At 46.0% G+C, this 27334-nt stretch overlaps 1 protein-coding gene across 1 annotated transcript in view; it reads right to left on the reverse strand.

The window, feature by feature from the left end:
• Positions 1-11544: 11544 nt before the first annotated feature.
• LOC139237910 (complement C3-like) overlaps positions 11545-27334 on the reverse strand; it is a 136016-nt gene continuing 120226 nt past the window's right edge. The window contains exon 25 of the mRNA XM_070867203.1: positions 11545-11593. Within this exon, the coding sequence (XP_070723304.1) occupies positions 11589-11593 (5 nt within the window). The 3' untranslated portion in view covers positions 11545-11588. The remainder of the gene's footprint in view (positions 11594-27334) is intronic.

The following is a 27334-nucleotide window of genomic DNA, read 5'->3' on the forward strand; positions in this document are numbered from 1 at the left end:
CGGCCCGCTGGGGGCCCGTCAACACCCGGCCCGTGGGGGCCCGTCAACACCCGGCCCGTGGGGGCCCGTCAACACCCGGCCCGCTGGGGGCCCGTCAACACCCGGCCCGCTGGGGGCCCGTCAACACCCGGCCCGCTGGGGGCCCGTCAACACCCGGCCCGCTGGGGGCCCGTCAACACCCGGCCCGGTGGGGGCCCGTCAACACCCGGCCCGATAGGGGCCCGTCAACACCCGGCCTGCTGGGGTTGCTCCGACACCTGGCCCGCTGGGGGCCCGTCAACACCCGGCTCGCTGGGAGCCACGCCGACACTCGGCCCGCCGACACCTGGTCCAGTGGAGCCACTGACATGCGGCCTGCTGGGGGCCCACCGACATGCAGCCCGCTGGGGGGCCCATTGAGACTTCCTTCGTGACCCGCTGACACTTTGGACCCACCCAGGGCGCCAACCTCCTCCCCCCTCTCGCTGACCTCAGGCTGCCTGCGCCCCCCCCCCCCCTCTCCCCTTGACCTCCCCTCATCCAGTAAAATCCCATGTTCGGTACAGGCCAGGTCCTGAGGGTGCCGGATGAGGAAGGTTCAACCTGTACTGCCATAGTTGCATAATGGATAAAGACCCAGGGTTTGAAATTCAGATCTAGTTCCAAATGCATCTCTGTTACAAGTGCTGGAGGCAGGACTGGAAAATAGAGTGGAATCTTGTTCTGGCAGAATTCCTCCTCATTCAGATGAGGCCAGGAAATTATGGTTAGTGGACCTTGGGCGGATCTTCTGTAACCAAACCTCCTCCCCCCACCCCATCCCCTCTCAGGTCACATCAAGGGAGTATATGCCTGGGGGGGTTTCTGGCCTTTCCTGGGAAATTCTGCCGAGTCCACCTCTTGATAGGCTAAATAGCGCCTATGCCTGCAGGCGCAGCTTCTATATGGGACTTACAAAGGCCCCAAAATGCATGGGAGAGGCAGGTAATCAATCCCTGAGAGCATTGACCACTTGCCCGAGATGGACCCAAAAGCTACTTTGGAAGTAACAGAGTCTAGCCACTCTGGATAAGAGGTGTCCTACATGCAAATTATACTTTAGCAACATGGAAGGAATTGTGTTTACAATTATTATAGGGTGCCAAGAAACAGTACAACTGGGAAAGTGTAAGCTCCTCTGACATAAAGCATATTTCCTGGACCAACTACCTGGATCCTATACTCTGGAACTGTCTCCATATTGCTGCTGCTCTTCTTACATTCAAAAGCTTCCTCATAACCTATCTCTAAGATGATGCTTTTGGGTTATTTCTCTGACATAAGAACTTAAGAATTAGGAGCAGGTGTAGGCCATTTGGCCTTTCGAGCCTGCTCCGCCATTTAACAAGATCATGGCTGATCTTCTACCTCAACTCCACCTTCCCGCATTTTCCCAATATCCTTTAATCCCCTTTGTTCCCAAAAATGTATTGACCTCTCTCTTGAATATACTCAACAACAGAGCATCCACAGCTCTCTGGGGTAGAGAATTCCAAATTCACAACCCTTTGAGTGAAGAAATTTCTCCTCATCTCAGTCCTAAATGGCCGATCCCTTAATAATGTGATCTTATTGAAGCATATAAGATTCTGAGGGGGCTTGACAAGGTAGATGCAAAGGGGATATTTCCCCCCTCGTGAGGGAATCTAGAACTAAGGGGCATAGTTTCAGAATAAGGGGTTGCCCATTTAAAACTGAGATGAGGAGGAATTTCTTCTCTCAGAGGGTCGTGAATCTTTGGAATTCTCTACCCCAGAGAGCTGTAGGGGCTGGGTCATTGAATATATTTATGGTGGAGATAGACAGATTTTTGAAAGATAGGGGAGTCAAGGATTATGGAGAGCGGGTGATGAAGTGGAGTTGAGTCCATGATCAGATCAGCCATGATCTTGTTGAATGGCGGAGCAGGCTCGAGGAGCCAGATGGACTACTCCTGCTCCTATTTCTTATGTTCTTATGTTATTCTGAGACTGTGACCCTGTGTTCTAGATTTCCCAGCTATGGGAAACATTTTCTCAGCATTAACCCTGTCAAGCCCCTTAAGAATAAGTTTCAATGAGATCATCTCTCGTTCTTCTAATTTGACTGACATATATACAAATATATATTAAAGAGATGTCAAAAATCAAGCTGCATGCCAAACAGAAAGAAAGCTATTGCACGTAATTGTATTTCTTCATGATAAATTTTCCCTCATCTTCCATAAGTTAGTGCCATTTATTCACACTATTATTCTTGATCAGGAAGGTGATGGTTTAGTCTATTATCAAAGTCATGCATCCTCTCAATTCTGGTCTTTGGCTTATTTGCCAGAAGTTTTGTTCAGTGGCACATAAAGGAATCCACCTCCCTACTTCCCCTCCCCATCCTGGGTGGCTTTTCCTTCCCCTGATGGCTTGGCCAGTACTTTCAAAGCTGGTCTATTTGGCAGTTCCCATGTTATTATAAAGCAAAATGGTTTCAAAGCCAACAACCAAGTTAATCTACACAAAGATAAGTACAGATGAGGCCATTTGGCTCATTTAACTCATCCTTCTGTGGAATACTACAACACTCCCAATCACAGAATCCAATTGTGTTTTGAATGACTATAGACTTTTTGCCTCCAATATTCCAGGTATTAATCTCTCTATGTAAATCAATACTGCCTGACCAGTTCTGAACTTTCTCTTTACCATCTAGTATCTATAATCCTCCTGCTAGCTCGACCCTATTCCCACTAAAGTGACCACCCAACTTCCCTTCCTGGTCCCCATGCTAGCTGATATTGTTAACAGTTACCTGTGCTCTGGTACTGTCTCCCTCACTTTCCAATCTGCCACCATCACCCCACTTCTTAAAAAAAAAAACATCCTGACCTCTCTGTCCTTACAAACTACCACCCCATCTCCAACCTCCCTTTCCTATCCGAAGTCCTCGAATATCCCCCCAAATCTGTACCCATCTTTCCTGTCAAAGCACTGAAATGGCTCTCAGTCACAAATGACATCCGATATGACTGTGATCGTGGTGCATTATCAGAGAGTCAGGATGAATGGGTAATTTTCCGGTTGGCAAACAGACAAGTGGTGTGCCGCAGGGATCGGTTCTGGGTCCTCAAACTATTTACAATCTATATTAATGACTTGGATGAAGGGACTGAGTGTAATCTAGCCAAGTTTGCTGATGATACAAAGATGGGTGGGAAAGCAAAATGTGAGGAGGACACAAAAAATCTGCAAAGGAATACAGACAGGCTAAGTGAGTGGGCAAACATTTCCAGATGGAGTATAATGTGGGAAAATGTGAGGTTATCCACTTTGGCAGAAAATAAAATAGAAAAGCAAATTACAATTTAAATGGAGAAAAATTGCAAAGTGTTGCAGTACAGACCTGGGGATCCTTGTGCATGAAACACAAAAGTTAGTGTACAGGTAGAGCAAGTAATCAAGAAGGCAAATGGAATGTTGGCCTTTATTGCAAGGGGGATAGAGTATAAAAGCAGAGAAGTCCTACTACAACTGTACAGGGCATTGGTGAGACTACACCTGGAGTACTGTGTACAGTTTTAAGGAAGGATATACTTGCATTGGAGGCTGTTCAGAGAAGGTTCACGAGGTTGATTCCGGAAATGAAGGGGTTGACTTATGAAGATAGGTTGAGTAGGTTAGGCCTATACATAGAAACATAGAAAATAGGTGCAGCAGTAGGCCATTCGGCCTTCAAGCCTGCACCACCATTCAATAAGATCATGGCTGATCATTCACCTCAGTACCTCTTTCCTGCTTTCTCTCCATACCCCTTGATTCCTTTAGCCGTAAGGGTCATATCTAACTCCACCTTGAATATATCTAACGAACTAGCCTCAACAACTCTCTGCGGGAGAGAATTCCACAGGTTCACAATTCTCTTGAGTGAAGAACTTTCTCCTCATCTCGGTCCTAAATGGCTTACCCCTTATCCTTAGACTGTGACCCCTGGTTCTGGACTTCCCCAACATTGGAAACATTCTTCCTGCATCTAACCTGTCCAGTCCCGTAAGAATTTTATATGTTCCTCTGAGATCACCTCTCATTTTTCTAAACTCCAGTGAATACAGGCCCAGTCAATCCCGTCTCTCCTCATATGTCAGTCCTGCCATCCCGGGAATTAGTCTGGTGAACCTTCGCTGCACTCCCTCAATAGCAAGAGCGTCCTTCCTCAGATTAGGAGACCAAAACTGAACACAATATTCCAGGTGAGGCCTCACCAAGGCCCTGTACAATTGCAGTAAGACCTCCCTGTTCCTGTACTCAAATCCCCTCGCTATGAAGGCCAACATGCCATTTGCCTTCTTCATCGCCTGCTGTACCTGCATGCCAACTTTCAATGACTGATGTACCATGACACCCAGGTCTCGTTGCACCTCCCGCTTTCCTAATCTGCCGCCATTCAGATAATATAATGCCTTCATGTTTTTGCCATCAAAGTGGATAATCTCACATTTATCTACATTATACTGCATCTGCCATGAATTTGCCCACTCACCTAACCTGTCCAAGTCACCCTGCAGCCTTTTAGCATCATCCTCACAGTTCACACTGCCACCCAGCTTAGTGTCATCTGCAAACTTGGAGATATTTCACACAATTCCTTCATCTAAGTCATTGATGTATATTGTAAATAGCTGGGGTACCAGTAGTGAGTCCTGCGGCACCCCACTAGTTACTGCCGGCCATTCTGAAAAGGACCCGTTTATCCCGACTCTCTACTTCCTGTCTGCCAACCAGTTCTCTATCCACGTCAATACATTACCCCCAATACCATGTGCTTTAATTTTGCACACTAATCTCTTGTGTGGGACCTTGTCAAAAGCCTTTTGAAAGTCCAGATACACCACATCCACTGATTCTCCCTTGTCCACTCTACTTGTTACATCCTCAAAAAATGCTAGAAGATTTGTCAAGCATGATTTCACTTTCATAAATCCATGCTGACTTGGACCGATCCTGTCACTGCTTTCCAAATGCGCTGCTATTTCATCTTTAATAATTTATTTCAACATTTTCCCCACTACCAATGTCAGGCTAAGTGGTCTATAATTCCCTGTTTTCTCTCTCCCTCCTTTTTTAAAAAGTGATGTTACATTAGCTACCCTCCAGTCCATAGGAACTGATCCAGAGTCAATAGACTGTTGAAAAATGATCACCAATGTATCCACTATTTCTGGGGCCACTTCCTTAAGTACTCTGGGATGCAGACCCTGGGGTTTTATCGGCCTTCAATCCCATCAATTTCCCCAACACAATTTCCTGACTAATAAGGATTTCCTTCAGTTCCTCCTTCTCGCTAGATCCTCGGTCTCCTAGTATTTCCGGAAGGTTATTTGTGCCTTCCTTCGTGAAGACAGAACCAAAGTATTTGTTCAATTGGTCTGCCATTTCTTTGTTCCCCATTATGAATTATACATTGGAGTTCAGAAGAATGAGAGCTGATCTTATCGAAACATGCAAAATAATGAAGGGGCTCGACAAGGTGGATGCAGGAAGGATATTTCCACTCATAGGGGAAACTAAAACTAGGGACAGTCTCAGAATAAGGGGCCACCCATATAAAACTGAGATGAGGAGGAATTTCTTCTCTCTGAGGGACCTGAATCTTTGGAATTCTCTATCAAGAGAGCTGTGGGGGCTTGGTCATTGAATATATTTAAGGCGAAGATAGACAGATTTTTGAGCGATAAGAGAGTAAAGGGTTATGGGCAGCAGGAAGGGAGGTGGAGTTGAGCCAAGATCAGATCAGCCATGATCTTAGTGAATGGCGGAGCAGGCTTGTTGGGCCAAATGGCCTACTCCTGCTCTTATTTCTTATGTTCCTTCATCCTCCTCAACATGTCTGCAGCCTTTGACACACTATCCTTTCTCCATCTCCTTTCCTCTGTTGAACGGCCAAGTGGGAGTGCTCTCGTCTGGTTCCATTCTTATCGATCTAGTCTTAGCCAGAGAATCTCCTGTCAAATGTTGTTCATTAACGCTCCTGTGAAGTGCTTTGGGACGTTCGCTTTAGGATGTTTTACTATGTTAAAGGCGCTATATAAATGCATGTTGTTGATGTCCTGCAGTTGTAGTTTAGTAATATTGTCCAGGATTAGGGTTTCCTATTCTACTTAATATCTTATAAACCGTTATAAGTTCTCTCCTTATATACCTGCTTCATAAGTAATATGCAACAATACAGAAAGAACAATGTTTTGCTCAATCCATATGTGCATAATGTATTTATTTTTCTGATACTGGGCTTTCTTTATAGTGGCAGGGTTCAAGAAGTATGAAAATAACTCACCTTGCTTTATCACAGTCAGAATTTTCATTCGATAGTATATGTAACTACCTTTCTTTTCCTTGTGAAGAAATTTTACTTTGAATACTAGAAGAGAAAATAGTTTAAAAAAGAATGTTAAATATTGTTGTTTGTGTATTATTAGCACCATACAAGCTGTTGCTTTGCTCAAGAGTGTGGAGCACAGTTACAATGTTTAGCTGCTAACCAGGTGTGTGCCCTGAAGACCACTGCTCTAAGTAGGAAAACCCAGGTATGGTCAATCAGAGGGTAATTGTAATTGCTATGGTTTCCTCAGTTCAGAGGCCGATTGCTGTTAGCGCGTTTTTGCAGAAATCAATGGTCAGATTGATGTTTTAAAAACTTTTTTAGTGTGGCACAGAATGTGTGATACGTCAAGTCTGAAAGACATCCCTAAACATTTGTCTGTTCTCCCCCACCCCATGGAGTTGTGTGTTTTTGCATTAATTTCTGAAGAAGCAATGACAATGAGCTTTCTCATAGTGGCTCAGCCATTTGGGGGTTTACAATGACAAAGCTAAAAATGTATTGTTGTGCAGACAGCTTCAAATAATTTGATAAACTATATAAAAATCACTTGAGGGTGTAAAGATCCTGTATTACTGGATGTTTTAAAATACTTTATTCAGCTTTTATCTCCACCTACCTGTTGCGTGTAGATTTGTGTTAGTTTACTTAGGATTCTGTAAAAGCAATCAATATGGTAAAGGAGGGGCATTTCTGAAGCACGTCTGATTTAGCAATGCATGAAGCAGTAAGCTTGTAATCCAAGACGTACGTTCGGAGGAACTGGCTGAGATAGTCGGTTGTGATTCAGCATGTCAACAGTTAATTGGCAAATTTACTACATCAAAAAGTAGTTAGAGTGTGGGATGGTGTAATCATTTTCAAAACATTATAGTGATTGATTTATTGGTTGATTTATTGATCATACGTTATTGATGATGGCTCTTTATTTGTAAAAGTGAAGTGTTCAATGCTTATAAATTTCCCTTCCTCACCTCCCGTGCCCCCCCCACTGCCAACCCCCCCACCCTATCTCTCGTTCCCTGCGCCTAATTTCTAAAGTGTAGGCAAGGTTTTTCTGAGCGTACAAAAATCTACACTTACTCCATTCTAAGTTAGCTTGGAGTAAGTTTTCGCTGCCTAAACTTGCAAATCAGGCGTAAGTGGCTGGACTCGCCCCCGTTTTTAAAAAAAACTGTTCTAAAATGCAACTATTCTAACTCACTAGAACTGGAGCAAACTAAATGCCGAGAATTGCAATTTCTAAGATGCTCCATTCTAAACTAGTTGCTCCAAAAAAATAGGAGCAACTCAGGCCGCAACTTGAGCCCTTTGTGGGCTCCCTAGTTCAGCTTTGCTGTGATAGGCACAGATGAAAAGTCGAGTATTTCCCAAAAAGGAGGAAAAACTGGTTAACATAGGCCATTCTCACAAATCTCCTGTAAAATAAATCAAAAGAGGAATTTTCAGACGCTTGGCAGTTGGGTACCTGCCTATTCTCTTGGGTTGAAGAGAAGGTGGAAGAAAAGAAACTAGAAAATAAACACATTTTTGTGAGGGGGAAGTTATCAACAATCAGTAAGATTCGTTTTGATAATTTCAAATTATAATTACACACTTAGCTTTTTGTTTATACTAATCTAACATTTCATTGAATTTCTTGGATACAAATGATATAAATCAATACTGTGAACAATCACCATTACAGATAAAATGATAAGATATCTTGGATAAATCAGAGGTCAGACTGATTTAAAAAAAAACATTTTTAGTTATGTGCTGCGTCAAGTCTGAAAGATACATTTCAAAGCTGTACATGTACTCCACCCCAGGTTCGTATCAAGCTCTTTGAGAGATCAGTCAAAAAGGACGGATTAGTTTTATAATACAGTAGGTTGAATGATGAATTTACCATAATCAGTTCCAGAGTTACACGACTTTTCTTCACGCACCTTGGAATCAATACGTTGCTCAGGCAGTTTAACTGATATGCAGCTTCCTACAAATGCAAGAAGAAATAGAATTTGATTTCTGAAATAACTGTGCGGCAATTCAAATTTTTTCAGAAAATTCTTTAAAATGAAAGTGGAAACTTCCTTTACTCTTTGCCTTAACGAGCTATTAGTAATACATGAAAGTACTCCTAATTGCATTTACAAATAATATACTTTAGTTTTATCTTGTTTTTGCATTAGTTACAAGAACATTTCTTCTTCCTTCCCCAAATCATCTTAGAATTAATATAATTATTTTTTCTTCTATGGTGGATTTGCAGTGTTTACTCATCCAAATATTTTATTTATTTCCTCTATCTTCCCCTGTCCCTTTCTTAGTTATTTTCCTGATTATAAGAGATTTTTCTCTCCCTTACTTCTTACTTTAGTCCTTGCTAAAGTTGTTGTTGATATACTGAAGTGATAGAAAACGACACCCTTTTCTATTTGCATATTTCATTCTTTAATATCTTGGTAATAGTGTATTTAAGTAAAACATTTTGGTAAAAAAAAATTTCAATTCAGGGCTTTTATTCAGAATCTCCCTCTAAGCATGAATGACGACACAGTTGTACCGGAACTTCAGACGAACATTTTTGAGTTCACAGTCTAAACATAAATAAAAGGAAAGCATTTAGAATATATTATTACAAGATCGAAAGATTCTATTTTGAAATTTTGACTTCAAGTTGGGTAAGCTACATTTTTTTCAGGAAAACTACATCAGAAAAAGTTAAAACGTTTATGCTTTACTCATGATGTTTTATACAAACAAACAAAAATTCTGGTTACCTTTATTGTTTTAAAAATAGTTTCATGGGAGGTTTCGTTCTTAGTAACTTTCCAATGAGACAGAAGAGTTGAGGAGAGAGTAGGGCTTACAAATTATACAAATGGTCAGTTTTGATATCAGTACTTTAAAAATTCCTGAAGTTGTATGCACAGATGCTAATGAGTCAATCAGCTAACATGTATAGGTCAGGGAAGCTCCATCTGCAAAGGGCGTAAATTTTTCAAGTAGACACAGGATGCAAAAATGCTTTTGGACGGCTTGATTTCTTCATTTTCTTGTGCAATTTTTTATGCCTTTATTATGTTACAAATTGTTTTTCCAGTAACAAGTACTACGCTTATTGGAGAAAGATGATGGCTGAAATACTTACAACCATTTGATTTCTTGCAAATGCCCTTTCCTTTAGTGCTAGATTTTAATGCCTGCTAATGGTTGTTTTATTGTTGTCACAAACTTCAGTGAAAGTTTATCCAAACATTGTACTCGTGTTCCTACAGTCCCTGCATCCTCTACTATGGCCTTGATGTTCTTTTATGAATATGAAATTTAAGCATATATACATGTATGGCAGCAAAGTCTAACATAGGAAGTGTTAGGTGATGGATAAAATGTAGGATAGGCACAATGGTTTTATATTATGCGGGGACTATGCTCCAAGCAGGAAGCCCACTCACAGGGAGTGTGGGTCAAAGAATCTAACTACAACTTGTAGCTATATCTCCATCTCATGCAAGTGGAACTCACCAATAGAGCAGGATTGTAGAATCAGCTATATAGATTGGCTGTTAAATTCATACTTGTACAAAATTATTTAAAATGGTATGCATTTTCTGTGCTATCAAAACTGGGTTAGCTCAAGTTTGTGCTGCTAACTAAGTCATGGAGATTGGTACATGTATGTCAGTTGATGCTAGCATTCAATGGAACTTCGTCCCATGATGATTGCTACATTGGAATTCACAGTACTCCTAGATAATGTAACTTTGATTTTTTTCCCAAACATAATGAATAAAAGAATAGCACAGTGCATTAAATGAAAAATATATCCATATAAAACTTTTAACTGAATTTTACCTTCTGCACATCTGCATTCATCACCTTGACAGATTTTGCCAAGCATAGCACTGCTTTCATTGACATGATAGAATTTAGTGCAACTGTTTTCTGTATGCAAAAAACAAAAATGATCAAATGTAGTAAGACAAGCTATATAACCTATTTAAACATGATTTATTAAAACACTGAAACATGACTTGCAAAAAAATGTCTTCAGTTTTCAATTCAGAACAATCGAGTTTGACAGAGAATGGGGCATTTTATAATATTAGCCCAGAAATTACCGTTTGCTATGTTAACTGTATAACTGTTCTCTGTCCACAAACAGAAAATATACCAAATAAAAATAAACTAATCATGGCAATGAATACATTGAGATTCTTGACCATGGCAACTATTCTTTTTGAGTATTTACTAATGTTTTATGTTGACAAATCAAGAAATATTTTAAGCTTTACACTTACATTTTATTATTTTAAAAATCTTTAATTCATATCTTTCTCAGGACTATCATGTGCTCATTGTGCTATTCTTCAAGCAACTTCACACATATATCGTCTCATTTTATACTCCTTCCAAGAGAATTGAACTAAATCAGCAAAGCAGTTATAAGTACTCACCTGTATTGTAATATTCATAAATCTTGACAGAAGCTGGTTGGATAAGTCCAACTTTGAAGTACTGATATACGTGAAATCCAAAACAAGTGTCCTCTACATTTGAAACCTGTTTGGAATTTGAAAAAACAATCAAAGCATATGTATCCGAACACAATTGATGAGTTACAGATTAGCTGAAAGGATTAATTTGCAGAAGTGAAACAAAGAAATTGGTACAGCAATATTGGGACTATCACTGGGCTGATGTTCCTCGACACTTACCTCCTGGATCCAGGGTTCCTGCCTAGCTCAGTCCCCATGAACAGAAATCCAGTTATGAAGATTCCGATCACCTTCCCGAACTGCCCCCATGATCATCCTAACACCGGGGCCAATGTTGTCCTCACCTTAGCCTCCGTACCCCGATGATGACAGGCCATGATCCTCTCTGGTGGCCAGCCATGGTCTGATCTTTCCACCCCCCGGCTCTCCCAGGTTTCCTGCCCACACGTCCCCAAGCCGTCTTCCCCGTGAAAATCCAGCCCATTATCATGATATTGTTTGTGGGATCTTGCTGCGTGCAGATTGGTTGCTGCGTTTCCTACAGTACAGCAGTTTACTACACTTCAAAAGTATTTAATTGGCTGTAAAGCACTTTGGGACGTCCTGAGTATTTTTTCTTTATCTCTTAATTGCCAAAAATATAGGTAGCTTCTTACCGAATCCAAATAAATGATCAGAGATCCTCTGATTGATAATTTCTTGTCTTGTTCATAGCTTGATATGTACACATCCACTCCATCTTTAAGCTGTCATTAAAGCATGTTAATTGTTACGTTATGGTTTGCTAATATATACAGCAAGGGGAAATAATAATTTTACAATAATTTGGTCAGGCAGCTGTTTGGCATCTGCAGAAATCCATCATTTGCTTAAAAATCTCAAAAACAATTGCTGATGCATCGACACAAGTACAGTTCTGATTGCATAGTATTACTTATGAATACTGCTGAAAGGGCAAGTGCGAGGAATGCCAGTCTGGACTAGAGGAAGTAAGAGTGTAGCAGCATGAACTCGGGTTGGAGGGCAACTTGAATTTTTCTTTGGGCCGTGGGGGAGAGGGGGGCGGGGGGATGGGTGGCGGTGCGGAGGGAACACTTGTGTGAAGTGAAAGTGAGGGAGAAGAGTTCTCGCATGCCTATGGGGCAGGTGAGAGAATAAGGACTACAACATTTATATTTACTAAATATTTTGCATTTGTTTATGTTCCACATAGCTTGTATACTTCTTCCAAATTAGTCCTTCATTGGAAGAAGAAAGGATATGTCTATGTGGAAGGGCAAACACCAATCTTCAAATTGCATATCTTTCAATTTAGATCAAATTGATAATGGTTGATTCAACATGTGTGGGCTATTCCCAGTTTATTATGCAGCCTTGCTTCTCTTATGGCTGTTGCACATGTAGAATGTCCCAAAATCTTTGCGATATTGTAAAACAACTGAATGCAGTCAAATAGCTGCCAATGACTCAAGCACCCAAGGAGTTTGAGGCCAGGAACTATTAAATCTGTTGACAGAAAATTGCCTGTTGCATTTTTAACATTTACCAGTGCAAGGAAAGTTTCTTCTCAGATTTTAGTGCTAGATAGAAAAGTAATACTGTGATCACTTGAAGAATATAGAACTACAGGTCCAACGGCCCGAATCCGGACTTCCGAAGACCAGAATTGTCCGAAAACCAGACATTTTGACAAGCGGTGAGGAGCGGCAACGTTCAAAATCCGGCAAAACCCGAAATCCGGCACGGACTCGGTCCGCGGTGAGGTCCGAAATCCGGCAAAACCCAAAATCCGGCATGGATTCAGTCCTGAAGATTCCGGATTTCAGACGTTGTACCTGTATAATTGAGCTTTCAAGAGATACAGTTGTTTGCATAATCACTGTTCTATTTTAACATCTGATGACGTAGAGTGCTTCTGCTACAAGAGAGGGCACGGAGATTTTTAAGATCAGTGTTCTCCAACAGGATAGCCAAACTGGGTTAAATCCTAATTGAAAATATTATCTCAGCCTTGCATTTGCAACCATGATGATAAGAACATTCCTCCCTCAACACGCACCACCAAAAACAGACAATTGCTCATTTATCTTGTTGGTTGTGAGATCTCCTGCTGTGTACACATGGCTGGTTATGTAACAGCTCTATGTTACTTCAAGGTAAGTGAAGCATTTTGAGACATTTCTCGGACATGATAAGGTTAAGAACATAAGAAACAGGAGCAGGAGTGGGCCTTACAGCCCCTCGAGCCAGCTCCACCATTCAATGAGATCATGGTTGACCTTCTACCTCAACTCCACTTTCCTGCCCGATCCCCATATCCCTTGATTCTCTTAGTGCCACTTAGATCTCACTCTTGAATATACACCAGATTGAGCATCCTCAGCTCTCTGTAGTATAGAATACCAAAGATTCACAACCCTCTGAGTGAAGAAATTTCTCCTCAATCAGTCCTAAATGGCCGACCACTTATCCTGAGACTGTAACCCCTAGTTCTAGATTCCGCAGCCAGGGAATACAGCCTCTCAGCATCTACCCTGTCAAGCCCTCTAAGAATTATACAGGTATACGGTTCAATGAGATCACCTCTCATTCATCTAAACTCCAGAGCATATAGGCCCATTCTGTTAAGTCTTGGATAAGGAGTCAGACTAGATACTGCAAGCTCAAAGGAAGTGTGACCGTAGTCCTTTATTATAGATCTGAGTACATCTCCAGTCTGTGAGGCCTCTTTACATACAGGTGCTCCCAAGGGATTGTGGGATCCCTTGGGACTCCAGGGGATAAACCCTCTGGTGGTTAGACATGGTAATTACAGGATTACATACATAACAACACTCCCCCCAAAAGTCAATAGTGAAACTATTTACAATGTGAGTCGATCTAGGGCCTTCCTTTCCCTGGTTGATCGTCTCGGTGCAAATTCTGGTGTTGGTGAGTTGTTTGTTGGGCCTTCGCTGGCTGGCCTTGCTGGACTGCTGGGTGTGGTGAGCCTTGCTGGGCTGCTGCGGGTGATGGGTTCTGCTTCGTGGTCAACCGCTGCGCGGTGTGTGTGTTGGAGGGTCGAAAAAAGTAGAATCTATTGTGGGTTGTTCTGGATAGTCCGTAAATCTGAGTTTGGTTTGGTCCAAGTGTTTTCTGCAGGTGAGTCCATTTGCAAGTTTGACCACAAACACCCTACTCCCCTCTTTGGCCAAATCAGTGCCAGCAATCCACTTGGGATCTCGTCCATAGTTCAACACAAATACAGGATCATTTACTTCAATTTTGCGTGACACATTTGCGCCATCATGATAGGTATTCTGTTGAAGTCGCCTGCTCTCTACCTGTTCTTGTAGATCAGGATTAAGTGCCCTTTTCCTGAGCAGTTCAGCAGGAGGGACCCCGGTGAGCGAGTGAGGTCTTGTGCGGTAACTAAGCAGGACTCGGGATAAGCAAGTCTGCAGTGAGCCTTCAGTTACCCTTTTCAAGCTCTGCTTGATTGTTTGAACTGCTCGTTCTGCCTGACCGTTGGACGCTAGCTTAAACGGGGCAGATGTGACATGTTTGACCCCATTGCAGGTCATGAATTCCTTGAATTCGGCACTGGTAAAGCACGGCCCATTGTCACTTACAAGGACATAAGGCAGGCCGTGCGTGGCAAACATGGCCCGTAGGCTTTCAATGCTGGCAGCGGACATGCTTGCTGACATTATCATACATTCAATCCACTTGGAGTACGCATCGACAAGCAGGAGAAACATTTTTCCCAAGAATGCACAGTCGACATGAACGCTAGACCACGGTTTGGAGGTCCAAGACCATAAACTTAGTGGCGCCTCCCTGGGTGCAGTGCTTAACTGGGAACATGTATTACATTTGTGGACACAGTACTCTAGGTCTGCATCGATACCAGGCCACCACACATGGGATCTGGCTATCACTTTCATCATTACAATGCCTGGGTGGGTACTATGGAGATCACTAATGAAAGTGTCCCTGCCCTTTTTTGGCACAACTACCCAATTACCCCTTGGAGGCAGGCTGCCTGTATAGACATTTCATCTTTGCACCACTGGTACGGCTTTATTTCTTCCTGCATCTCTAATGGACACTAGACCAATTCCCGTGGAGCACACAGTTTTTTTTACTAAGGACAATAAGGGGTCCTGGCTCATCCAGGTTCGAATCTGTCGGGCGGTAACAGGTGATTGCTCACTCTCAAATGCTTCCATTACCATAAGTAAATCTGCAGGCTGTGCCATCTCCACCCCTGTGGTGGGCAATGGCAGCCTACTGAGAGCATCGGCACAGTTTTCTGTGCCTGGCCTGTGGCGGATGGCGTAGTTGTATGCGGACAAAGTGAGCACCCATCTCTGGATGAGGGCCGATGCATTTATCCCCTTATTTTCAGAAAAGAGGGATATAAGCGGCTTATGGTTAGTTTCCAATTCAATTTGAGCCCGAACAGATATTGATGCATTTTCTTTACCTCGTAAACACATGCTAACACTTCTTTTTCAATCATACTGTAGGCCCTCTCGGCATTAGACAGACTTCTGGATGCATAAGCAAACGGTTACAATTTACCAAATTCATTAGCTTGTTGCAATACACATCCGACCCCGTACGACGACGCATCACATGCTAGTACTAAACGTTTACATGGATCGTACAACACAAGCAATTTGTTTGAACATAACAGCTTCCTAGCTTTCTCAAAGGCATTTTCTTGGCTCCTTTACGCAGTAAAGAGTGCAGGGGTTCTAACAATGTGCTAAGACCCGGTAAGAAGTTACCAAAATAGTTCAGGAATCCTAGAAACAACCGCAGCTCCGTCACGTTCTGTGGTCTTGGTGCGTTTTTGATTGCCTACGTCTTCGAATTGGTGAGCCTGATGCTGTCCACCGCGATTCTTCTCCTCAGGAAAATGCACTTCGAGCGTTTTAGCCTGAGCCCCACATGACTAAGAACCTCCTCCAGGTTCTGCAGGTGCTCGACAGTGTCCCGACCTGTAACCAAGATGTCTTCCTGGAAGACCACGGTGCGTGGGACCGACTTCAGCAAGCTTTCCATGTTCCTCTGGAATATCGCCGCAGCCGATCGAATCTCAAATGGGCATCTGTTGTAAACGAAAAAACCTTTGTGCGTGTTGATGCAGGTGAGGCCTTTCGAAGATTCCTCCATGTGCGGCGCCATGTAGGCCGAGGTCAAGTCCAGCTTCGTGAACGTTTTCCCTCCCGCCAGCATCGTAAATATGTCGTCTGCCTTTGGTAGTGGGTATTGATCCAGCAGTGAGAAATGATTGATAGTTACTTTGTAATCACCACCAATTCTGACGGTGCCGTCTCTCTTGAGGAGTGGAACAATCGGACTGGCCCACTCACTGAATTCGATCGGCAAAATGATGCCCTCTCGTTGCAGCCGGTCCAGCTCGATCTCCACCCTCTCTATCATATCAGTTACTGCTCTCGCCTTGTGATGGATGGGTCGCGCTCCCGGAATCAAATGGATCTGCACTTTTGCTCCTTGGAACTTCCCGATGCCTGGTTCGAACAGCGAGGGGAACTTGCTTCGGACCTGGGCACATGAAGTGTCGTTGACAGACGAAAGCGCTCGGACGTTGTCCCAGTTCCAGCATATCTTTCCCAGCCAGCTCCTGCCGAGCAGCGTGGGGCCATCGCCCGGTATCACCCAGAGTGATAAATCATACACCGCTCCATCGCAGGAGACATTTACGGTAGCACTGCCAGTTACGGGAATCAGTTCCTTTGTGTACATTCTAAGTTTGGTACGAATGGGAGGCAGGACTGGCCTTGAAGCCTTGTTGCACCACAACTTATCGTAAGTCGTTTTACTCATTATGGACTGGCTTGCGCCCATGTCCAGCTCCATGGACACCGGGAGGCCATTTAATTCAACCTTCAGCATTATCGGGGAACACTTTGTGGTAAATGTGTGCACACCATATACCTCTGCCTCCTCGGTCTGAGGCTCTGGTTCGTCATGATCCACTGTGGATCTGTCCTCCTCTGCAACACGATGGTTTGCAGGATTAGCAGCTCACCTGCACATGCGTTGGAGGTATCCCACTGTTCCACAGCCCTCTTGCAAACGTATCCTTTGAAGCGGCATGAATGGAATCGATGATCACCCCCGCAGAGCCAACAAGGTGTTAATTGTCTTGTATTCACCAACCTTGATGGCAGACTCCGAGTTATCTGCGGACATGCAACTACTGGCGTGTAAGTCCTGCCATGTACATTTCGATTTGAAAACAATATCACTTTGTTCACAGTACTTGCAGCAGCACTCATGTGCTGAGAAATTTGTTTGGTATTGTCACTGGTGGTGATAAACGCCTGGGCTATCGCTATGGCTTTACTCAAGGTTGGGGTCTCTACAGTCAAAAGTTTGCGAAGTATTATTTCATGGCCAATGCCAAGTACAAAGAAGTCCCTGAGCATATGCTCCAAGTGTCCTTCAAATTCGCAATGTCCTGCAAGGCACCTTAGCTCGGCGACGTAGCTCGCCACTTCATGGCCTTCAGACCTCTTGTACATGTAGAACCGATACCTCGCCATCAGAACGCTTTCCTTCAGATTTAGATGCTCCAGGACCAGTGTGCACAACTCATCGTACGACTTGTCTGTGCGTTTTGCTGGAGCAAGCAGGTTTTTCATGAGGCCAAACGTTGGTGCCCCGCAAACGGTGAGGAGGATCACCCTTCGTTTGGCAGTGTTCCCTTCTCCTTCCAGCATGGTGGCCACAAAGTATTGGTCAAGTCGCTCCACGAAGGTTTCCCAATCACCTCCCTCTGAAAATTTCTCTTGGATGCCCAAAGTTCTCTGCATTGTTGCGTTGGGGGTTCGCCATCTGTATGTCATCGCCAGTTGTTAAGTCTTGGATAAGGAGTCAGACTAGATACTGCAAGCTCAAAGTAAGTGTGACCGTAGTCTTTTATTACAGATCTCAGAGTTCCTCTCCATCCTGTAAGGCCTCCTTATATACAGGTGCTCCCAAAGGATTGTGGGATCCCTTGGGACTCCAGGGGATAAGCCCTCTGATGGTTAGACATGGTAATTAGTTTTACATACATAACACATTCTACCTAATCTCTTCTAATAAGACAGCCTTCTTGACCCAGGAATCAACCTAGTGAACCTTCATTGCACCCCCTCTAAGGCAAGTATATCCTTCATTAGGTAAGGAGACTAAAAGGCCGAAATTGACACCCATCCCGCCCCCCACCCCCACCCCGATAAGGCCATGGGCCGCATGAAAGCGGCGGCCACGGGGCAGTGCAGAATGGTCGCCGACTCTTCGCGGAGGAGCTCCCATTTTGTAAATTGCCCCACCTCAGGTTTGGAGTGGCATCCGGGACCGCTCCGCCCGTTTTCCCGCCACAGCGTACACGCGCCGACACCTTTCCGACTGCCGGGGACCCACTCGCAAAATTGCCCCTCAGGAAATTGTCCCTTTCCGAAATTACCCTGTGGGAACGGCCCCGCCACAGGTCGGTGCCCCTGGCAGCTTTTGCTGTAACATGGCGACCTGGCCGCCCTTAAAGGGAAGTCGCATGGTCTGGGGCAGAGAAATACTTTCAAACCCAGTAGGTGCGCTCAATTTCTGCCCCTAAAACTGTACACCCTACTCCAGGCCCTATATAATTGCACCAAGACTTCTTTTCTCTTATACTCCAACCTCCTTGCAATAAAGGCTCACAAACCATTTACCTTCCTAATTGCTTGCTGTACCTCCATGCTAACTCTGTGATTCATGTACAAGGGCACCTAAACTGCATTATCCAGCTGGGCACACGTCGTGCACCTGCAAACACAGTGTTCCAGGTCTGAATTAATTCCAGGCCACCAAATGTGTGACCGGGCAATGGCCTCCATCAGCACAATGCCTGGGTGCTCGCTGCGGAGTTCCCTGATGAATGCCTCCCTGCCCTTCTGGGGCATAACTACCCAGCTGCCCCATAGTAGGCAGTCGGCCTGGATGGAGAGCTCATCCATCCGTCTGTGGAAGGGTCTGACCCCCTCAGGACATGCTCCGTGTGCGGGCGCCCAATCCCCAGTCAGAACACATTTCTTAATCAGGGAGAGGAGGGGATCTCTGTTTGTCCAGATTTTGATCAGGCAGGCTGTGATGGGGGAGCCTGCGCTGTCAAAGGCATTGACAGCCATGACCATCTCAGCGTTTTGCTCCGCTGCCCCCTCAGTGGTTGCTAGCGGAAGCCTGCTGAGCGCGTCTGCGCAATTTTTGGTGCCGGGTCGATGTCGAATTGTGTAGTCATAAGCAGCCAGCGTAGAGCCTATCGCAGTATGCAAGCTGATGCATTGGCGTTGACAGCCTTGCTGTCTGACAACAGGGACGTTAATGGCTTGTGGTCTGTCTCTAATTCAAATTTCCTACCAAAGAGATACTGATGCATTTTTTTCACACCATAGACACATGCAAGCGCTTCTTTCGCAACCATGTCATATCCTTGCCTGCCTGCAGGGCGCTGAGTCGCATTAATAATATTGACTCCCTGATCCATTGCCGTATTCGGGGAAGAATTGCGTATATCGTTTTCGTCTCTTCCTCCCCCGCCATGAAAGTTTGAGCCATCAACGCCGTAGCTTCCAAGGTCAAATCCTTGGTCTCAATTAATTTACGGAAAATTATCACATGACCGATGCCCTCGATAAAGAAGACCCTCAGCATCTACCCCCTACAAGCGTCTGTGAAGTTACAGAGGCTGGCCAAACGTAGAAGGTCCGCGACAAAGTCTGGTATGCTCTGTCCTTCACGACGCCTGTGGGTGTAGAATCTGTGTCGGGCCATGTGTACGCTGCTCGCCGGTTTGAGGTACTCCCCAATTAACTTGCTGAGCTCCTCAAAGGTTTTGTCCGCTGGCTTTTCGGGTGCTAGTAAGTCCTTTATGAGCGCGTAAGTCTTTGGTCCGCAGTTGGTCAAGAGGTGAGCCTTGCGCTTGTCAGCAGCAGCATCCCCCGGCCATTCCTTCGTAACAAAACTCTGCTGAAGCCTCTCAACAAAATCATTCCAATCTTCCCCAACACAGTACCATTCTTCTGTGCTACCGGTGGCCATTCTCGTGGCTCGTGAATTCCCGTTTCTCGTCGCCACTGTAAAGTCCTTACTCTATAGTATGAAACCACACGAGGCACATCCTGGGGACAAGGTCACACACATATCTTAACTCTTTATTTACAGAACTAAGACAACCCAACCCTGCGTGGGACCTCCCTTTATATACCTGGGTGCCCAGGTATGGGGCAGTCTCCCACCTTGTGGTCAAGGTGTGCATCAAGGTCAAGTGTGTACAGTAATACAGTGGTGTTACATACATGAAAGACGGGTTTCACACAATTCGTGAAACCTGTTGGGACTGCTGCATCCAGGAGGTAAGTGGCTTTATACCTACCTCCTGGATCCAGGGTTCCACGATTGGAGACCCCTCCACTAGGCTTCCAAATCCTACCATGAGGCCTCCCTGCCCACCTAACCAATGATGCTGAGGCCGGGCACAAACTTCCGGTGGCCGGCCCGATCCTCTCTAACCCCCGCCAATCTCCGGCTGACCCCAGCCACCCCCCATGATCCTCAACACTCCTCCCCTCACCAATTCCTGACCCCCTATTGTTCCTCTAGCCCTCCCATATTCCCAATCCTGCCCTCCCCTGATCCCCCAGTCAGCCAATTCCAGACCGCTCTCGCGATCCCCCAGCCCCGATCTCCAACTGCACACCCCCACGCCACGACCGACCCCTTGCTCCCTCTCAGCAACTGGGGCATTCCCGTCCAGTCAGCCATCCGCTAACTCTGGCTGGCGCGGGCGGGAATCCGAGACCTTACATGTCAACCAGGCGTGCCATTGAAGTCGGCAGGGTCTGCGGGAAACCTGACCTCCCAGGATTCAGACCTGCCTCGGAGGCCTCACCCCCAATCCACCTCCCTGGAGAAAATTCCGGCCGACATAAAACAGAAATACTGATAAATCATAAACAATCCCCAACAGAGAAAAAAAAGTGCAATATCAAGGCCCATCGAATCGTTCCGAGATCTATTCCCTCTTCACACTGTCCAAACCTGTGTGCTGATTCTCGGATACTCCAAGTTTACTCTGCAAGTCGACTTCATCCACTGCAGAACCTCAGAGAGTAACTGTAATATTTGGAAAAAAATCTGCTGGAACTGGGACGACATCTGAGCACTTTCGTCTGTCGACGACGCCTCATGTGCCCAGGTTCTGAGCAGATTCCCATTGTTGTTTGAACCAGGCATTGGAAGTTTCTCGGGGGCAAAGGTGCAGATCCACTTGGTTCCCGGTACACGACCCATCCACCACAAGGCACGGACGGTACCGTATATGATGTGTGACAAAGTGGAAATTGAGCTGGACAGGCTGCAGCGAGAAGGCATCATCGCGCCGGTGGAATTCAATGAGTGGGCCAGTCCGATTGTCCCGGTACTCAAAGGTGACGGCACGGTCAGAATTTGTGGGGACTATAAAGTAACGATTAACCGTTTTTCGCTACAGGACCAGTACCCGCTACCCAAGGCAGATGACCTATTTGCGACCTTGGCTGCAGGAAAGACATTCACCAAGTTGGACCTGACCTCAGCCGACGTGACTCAGGAGCTGGAGGAATCTTCGAAAGGCCTCACCTGCATCAACACGCACAAAGCTCTGTTCATCTATAACAGATGCCTGTTTGGGATTCGTTCGGCCGCGGCAATTTTCCAACGGAACATGGAGAGCCTGCTAAAGTCGATTCCACACACCGTGGTTTTCCAGGACGACATACTGGTCACAGGTCAGGACACCATCGAACACTTGAAGAATCTGGAAGAAGTTTAAGTCGGCTAGATTGCGTGGGACTCAGGTTGTAACGCTCGAAGTGTGTTTTCCTGGCGCCAGAGGTCGAGTTCTTGGGAAGAAGAACCGCAGCAGACGGCATCAGACCCACCGATGCCAAGACTGAGGCCATCAAGAATGCACCAAGACCACAGAACGTGACAGAGCTGCGGTCGTTCCTGGGACTCAAACTATTTTTGTAATTTCCTAGCTAGAACCCCTACAAGTGCTACTGCGCAAGGGAGATGACTGGGTATGGGGGAATTCACAAGAGGCTGCTTTTGAGAAAGCCAGAAATCTGTTATGTTCAAACAAACGGCTTGTTCTGTATAACCCATGTAAACGATTAGTGCTAGCTTGCGATGCGTCGTCATATGGGGTCGGGTGTGTGTTGCAACAGGCTAACGAATCGGGAATTTGGCAACCGGTCGCCTATGCGTCCAGGAGTCTGTCCAAGGCCAAAAGGGCCTACAGCATGATTAAAAAAGAAGCTCTGGCGTGCATTTACGGGGTGAAAAAAATGCACCAGTATTTGTTTGGTCTCAAGTTTGAGCTAGAAACTGACCATAAGCTGCTCATATCGCTATTCTCAGAGAGCAAAGGGATTAACACCAATTCCTCTGCCCGCATCCAAAGATGGGCGTTCACGCTGTCGGCGTACAACTATGTAATCCGCCACAGACCTGACACAGAGAACTGCGCTGATGCCCTCAGTCGGCTATCATTGCCCATCACCGGGGTGGAAATGGCATAGCCTGCAGACTTGCTCATGGTGATGGATACATTCAAAAACGAAAAGCCACCCGTTACGGCCCATCAGATCAGGACCTGGACCAGCCAGGATCCTTTACTGTCCCTGGTAAAAAACTGTGTCCTCCATAGGAGCTGGTCCAGCATCCAAGTGGAGATGCAGGAAGAGATTAAGCCGTTCCACAGGCACAAAGGCAAAATGTCCTTACAGGTGGACTGCCTTTTGTGGGGTAATCGCGTGGTGTTGCCCAAGAAAGGCAGAGAAACATTCATACGTGACCTACACAGCACCCACCCAGGCATAGTAATGATGAAAGCCATAGCCAGATCCCATGTGTGGTGGCCCGGCATCGACTCAGATTTAGAGTCATGTGTGCGCCAGTGTAACACTTGCTCTCAATTGAGCAATGCACCCAGAGAGGCACCGCTAAGTTTGTGGTCGTGGCTCTCCAAACCGTGGTCGAGGATCCACGCTGACTTTGTGGGCTCATTTCTAGGCAAAATGTTCTTGGTTGTTGTGGATGATTATTCAAAATGGATTGAATGTGTAATAATGTCTATAAGCATGTCCACCGCCACCATCGAAAGCCTACGAGCCATGTTTGCCATACACGGCCTGCCTGATGTCCTTGTCAGCGAAAATGGGCCGTGTTTCAGCAGTGCTGAATTCAAGGAATTCATGATCCACAATGGGATCAAACACATCACATCTGCCCCGTTCAAACCCGCATCCAACAGCCAGGTAGAACGGGCAGTTCAAACCATCAAGCAAAGCTTGAAACACATGTCGGAAGGCTCCCTGCAGACTCGGCTGTCCCGAGTCCTACTCAGCTGCCGCACCAGACCCCACTCACTCACCAGGTTCCCCCAGCCAAGCTGCTCATGAAAAGGGTGCTCAAAACAAGGCTCTCTCTTTTCCACCCTGACCTCCATGATCATGTCGAGGGCAGGCGGCATCAACAAAGCGTGTACCATGATCGCCGCAAACTTGTCACGCGATATTGAGGTCAATGACCCTGTGTTTGTACTCAATTATAGAAAGGTCCCAAATGGCTTGCTGGCACAGTCATAGCCAAAGAAGGGAGTAGGGTGGTTCAGGTCAAATTGGGCAATGAACTAATGTGCAGAAATCATTTGGACCAAACCAAATTACGGTTCACTAACAGCTACGAACAACCCGAAGACGACACCACCAACTTCGACCCTCCAACACACACACAAGTGGCAACTGACATCACGGTTGACCACGAAGCTAAACTCACCATCCCCAGCAGCCCGTCAAGGCCAGCTGCCCAGCAGCCCAGTGAAGAACCAACCAACTCACCCACACCTGCATTTGTAGCTAGATGATCGACAAGGGAGTGAAAAGCCCCAGATCGTCTCACCCTGTAAATAAGTGTACTATTGACTTTACGAGGGAGTGATGTTATGTATTTATCCCTTGGCAACCTGTATCACCCCACCACCAGAGGGCCTACCTGTTTGAGTCCCAAGGGATCCCGGCATCCCTTGGGAGCACTGTATATAAGCAGGCCTCCCACGCTGTACCAACACTCTGTAGTTCAATTAAAAGAGCTAAGGTCACATTTACTCATTGCATACAGTACTCAAGTTTCATCCTTTATTATGACCATAATATTAACTTTGAACTTTTAGGGGTCGAAATTTCCTTAATAACGCCACCCATTAGCATTGCTAACTGGCAGCAAAGGTCTACAGTCGGTGTCAAGTGGCATCCACAGCTCCAGAGAAATTCGGTAGGCTCTTTGGTAGAGGCGCCAAGAGGTAACGCTGCGCCTTCTAATGCCACCCAAGTCATGACATCATCCATTGTGTAACCCCACCTTGTGCCGCTCCCGCGATATTTGATTTGTACGGACCTAACGGTAAGGTGTCCGTACAGCCTGGGAAACGTGGGGGGAACATCACGGTGCTCGGGCGTATTCGCCCAGAGATCAAGGTAAGTTTTTTTCTTTCTTTATTTCATCATCTTGTCATTCATTGTATCAGTGGGGAAATTTGTGTGTCGGTCAGGGAAGTTTGAGGGTTTTTTCTTTTTTCACTTGCCTTCCCGTTTTCCAGCTAGCAGCCTCCCAATGGGGAAATTCAGTCGGCCTCCTGAGCTCCCGTCCGAGGAAGAATGTGCAACGTCACTTTTTAGCGCTGCTCTCTCATCTTTGGCCGTAAAAACTGAATTTTGGCAGTTTGAGGCTGCACCTAACACCTGGCGGTGAAACGGCAGTACCAAATTTCAACCCCTCAAATTCTTTGTTCCCAGTGTCCATTCGCATGTGCATTTTGGCTGGTGTTCCTCATCGAAGCCTATTTCATCAATCGATTTGTTTCCTCTTTCCCCTCTCAGATCCTTCTCTCCTGTCGCCTCTCCTACCTTCTCTCCTATCCCCTCTCCTACCTTCTCTCCTGTCCCCTCTCCTACCTTCTCTCCTATCCCCTCTCCTACCTTCTCTCCTGTCCCCTCTCCTACCTTCTCTCCTATCCCCTCTCCTACCTTCTCTCCTGTCCCCTCTCCTACCTTCTCTCTTATCCCCTCTCCTACCTTCTCTCCTGTCCCCTCTCCTACCTTCTCTCTTATCCCCTCTCCTACCTTCTCTCCTGTCCCCTCTCCTACCTTCTCTCTTATCCCCTCTCCTACCTTCTCTCCTGTCCCCTCTCCTACCTTCTCTCCTGTCCCCTCTCCTACCTGCTCTCCTGTCCCCTCTCCTACCTTCTCTCCTGTCCCCTCTCCTACCTGTTAACCAGTCAAGCCAACTTTCATGTTTTCTCCCGCAGCTACATTGCCCTCCAATTCCTATCCCAATGCACAGTACTGCTCTATTTCTTAATGTCTTACAGCTGTCCCAGTGTGAATCTCGCTTTGACCAAGCACAGATCTACACTCAGTGCCTTTCTTCACAATCTCCAAAAAGTTTTGCAAGATACTGTTGCTGCCTCCTTATAAGGAGCAGCCTTAAATGCCCCATTCTTTTGTCCTGCTAGCCTGCAAGGATAGCCCCAATGCACCTACTGAGGCTAACCTTGCCAAACATTGGCACTCATCAGTGTTGCTTTGGGACCCCATGAGCAGATCAACAATCACCATCCACTCTTCATTTCTTCCCAATAGTTACCTTTATTCACAAACAAGGTTGTTGCCATCACAACTTTATTGCAGATAGATTGCAGTGAGATTTTAACTTTGATGGAAACTTGGCTCACATGAGACAGCTTGCCCATTACTGAAGCCTCCTCCTTGCCGAGCTATGCTTTCCACCATCTGCCCCATTCAAACCACCATGGTGGCAGTGTGGCCCGTATCATGAAATCACCCCTCATCTCTCCCAATACTTCTACAGCACCACTGAGCACCTCAACTTGTTCCATCTTACCTCGAATTTAAAAACCTTATGGTCCATCACCCTGAGTCCAAAACCTCACTCTTGAGGTTCCTCCCAATGATATTCTCCCCCCTTTCCTTGCCCATCCTCTGCACGGAGCTACGGATCATCATCGATGATATCAATCTCCATCTCGGCTCCCTTTGACTGCCTCTGAATTCACAGCCCTTCTGTCCTTTCTAAATCTCTCCCTCCATATAAACTCCCCCATCCATATTCACAGCCACCCCTCTGACCTTGCCATCTCTCGTGGCCTCAATGGCCTCCATCATTGATAAGATCACGTCCGGCCGCCACTGTATCCCTCACCACCCATATCCCATTCTAATCCCACTTCCTTCTGCATCCAAGTCCATAACTGGAAAAAAAGGACTTTTCACCACCTTATTTACAAACGTGCTTTCGAACTTCCAACTACCTAACTATTGGCCCTGTATTCACCACAATACCTCCAGCTGCTGCCGATTTCCCCGCCCACTCATTCGCCTCCACCTTTGATGTCATTGTCCCCAACAGGACATTTACTTCCCCCTATTCTACTCAATCGCATGGCATTTTGAACTTCTCTCAATTATTTCCCAACTTTTTAAAAAACCAGTAGGATTGAACTCTGCGTCTTCTTTTTGGGGACAGTAAGTGAGGGGGGTGGGACTTCCTGCACTCAGCACGGAAGTCCTGCCCAGCCGCTGAATTACGGTTACTGCCTCCCACAGGAAGTGGAGCGCAATGTCGAAACTCCATTTCCTTTCAGGGTGGGTTCGGTGGCAATTACATGGCCTGCCTGTGTTATGCTGTGCGTTGCAACACCCCGCCCCTTCCGTTAAAGGGGAGGGCCGCTGTGAACTCTGCAGGCCATTTGGAGGCCTCCAGTGGAGCACCCAGCTAAGGGGTTTTGTGGCCGCAGCCCGGCACCGAGTCAGAGTGCTCGGCTGCACGATGGCGGCCGGACCCTGAGAAAGAAATGGCAATCAGCCCGACCGGTGAGTCGGGAAAAAACCAAGATGGCGGCGTGCAGTGCAACGCAGTTCCTCTTTAAGGTTCGCCTCAGGATGGGTCACAAGCCCAGTTCGCGACCTCCGAGGCCAGCACAGGCATTGACTGTGGTGGCCTCTAGGGGCGCTAGCCAGTTTCAGCTGCAGGGCAAAAAGGGATCGCCGCACACGCCGATGATATCATCGCCGGAGGCGCAGCAGCCGGGGTGCTGCCGGAAGGGGCGTAGCGCTACCGTGTTCGCGCCTCTGCTAACTCCCACACAATTTCACAGGAGACGGTAGTGCCCCCACACCCCGGACGAAAACACTTTCGTGCCCCAGTAACGCCCCCGAAGACATAATGAGAGGCGCAGAACAGGGGAATTTCAGCCCTGCTGTTTCTTTTTTTAAAAAGGGACATGAATCTCAGATTAGGAGTGGGGCGACTCAGCGAAAAAATATTTTGGAATCTCTGCATTAAAATATAAGGAAAGGATACAATATGAATTTACAGTATCACGTTGT

This window comes from Pristiophorus japonicus, chromosome 24 (genome assembly GCF_044704955.1).
Source record: "Pristiophorus japonicus isolate sPriJap1 chromosome 24, sPriJap1.hap1, whole genome shotgun sequence".
Taxonomy (NCBI): Eukaryota; Metazoa; Chordata; class Chondrichthyes; family Pristiophoridae; genus Pristiophorus; species Pristiophorus japonicus.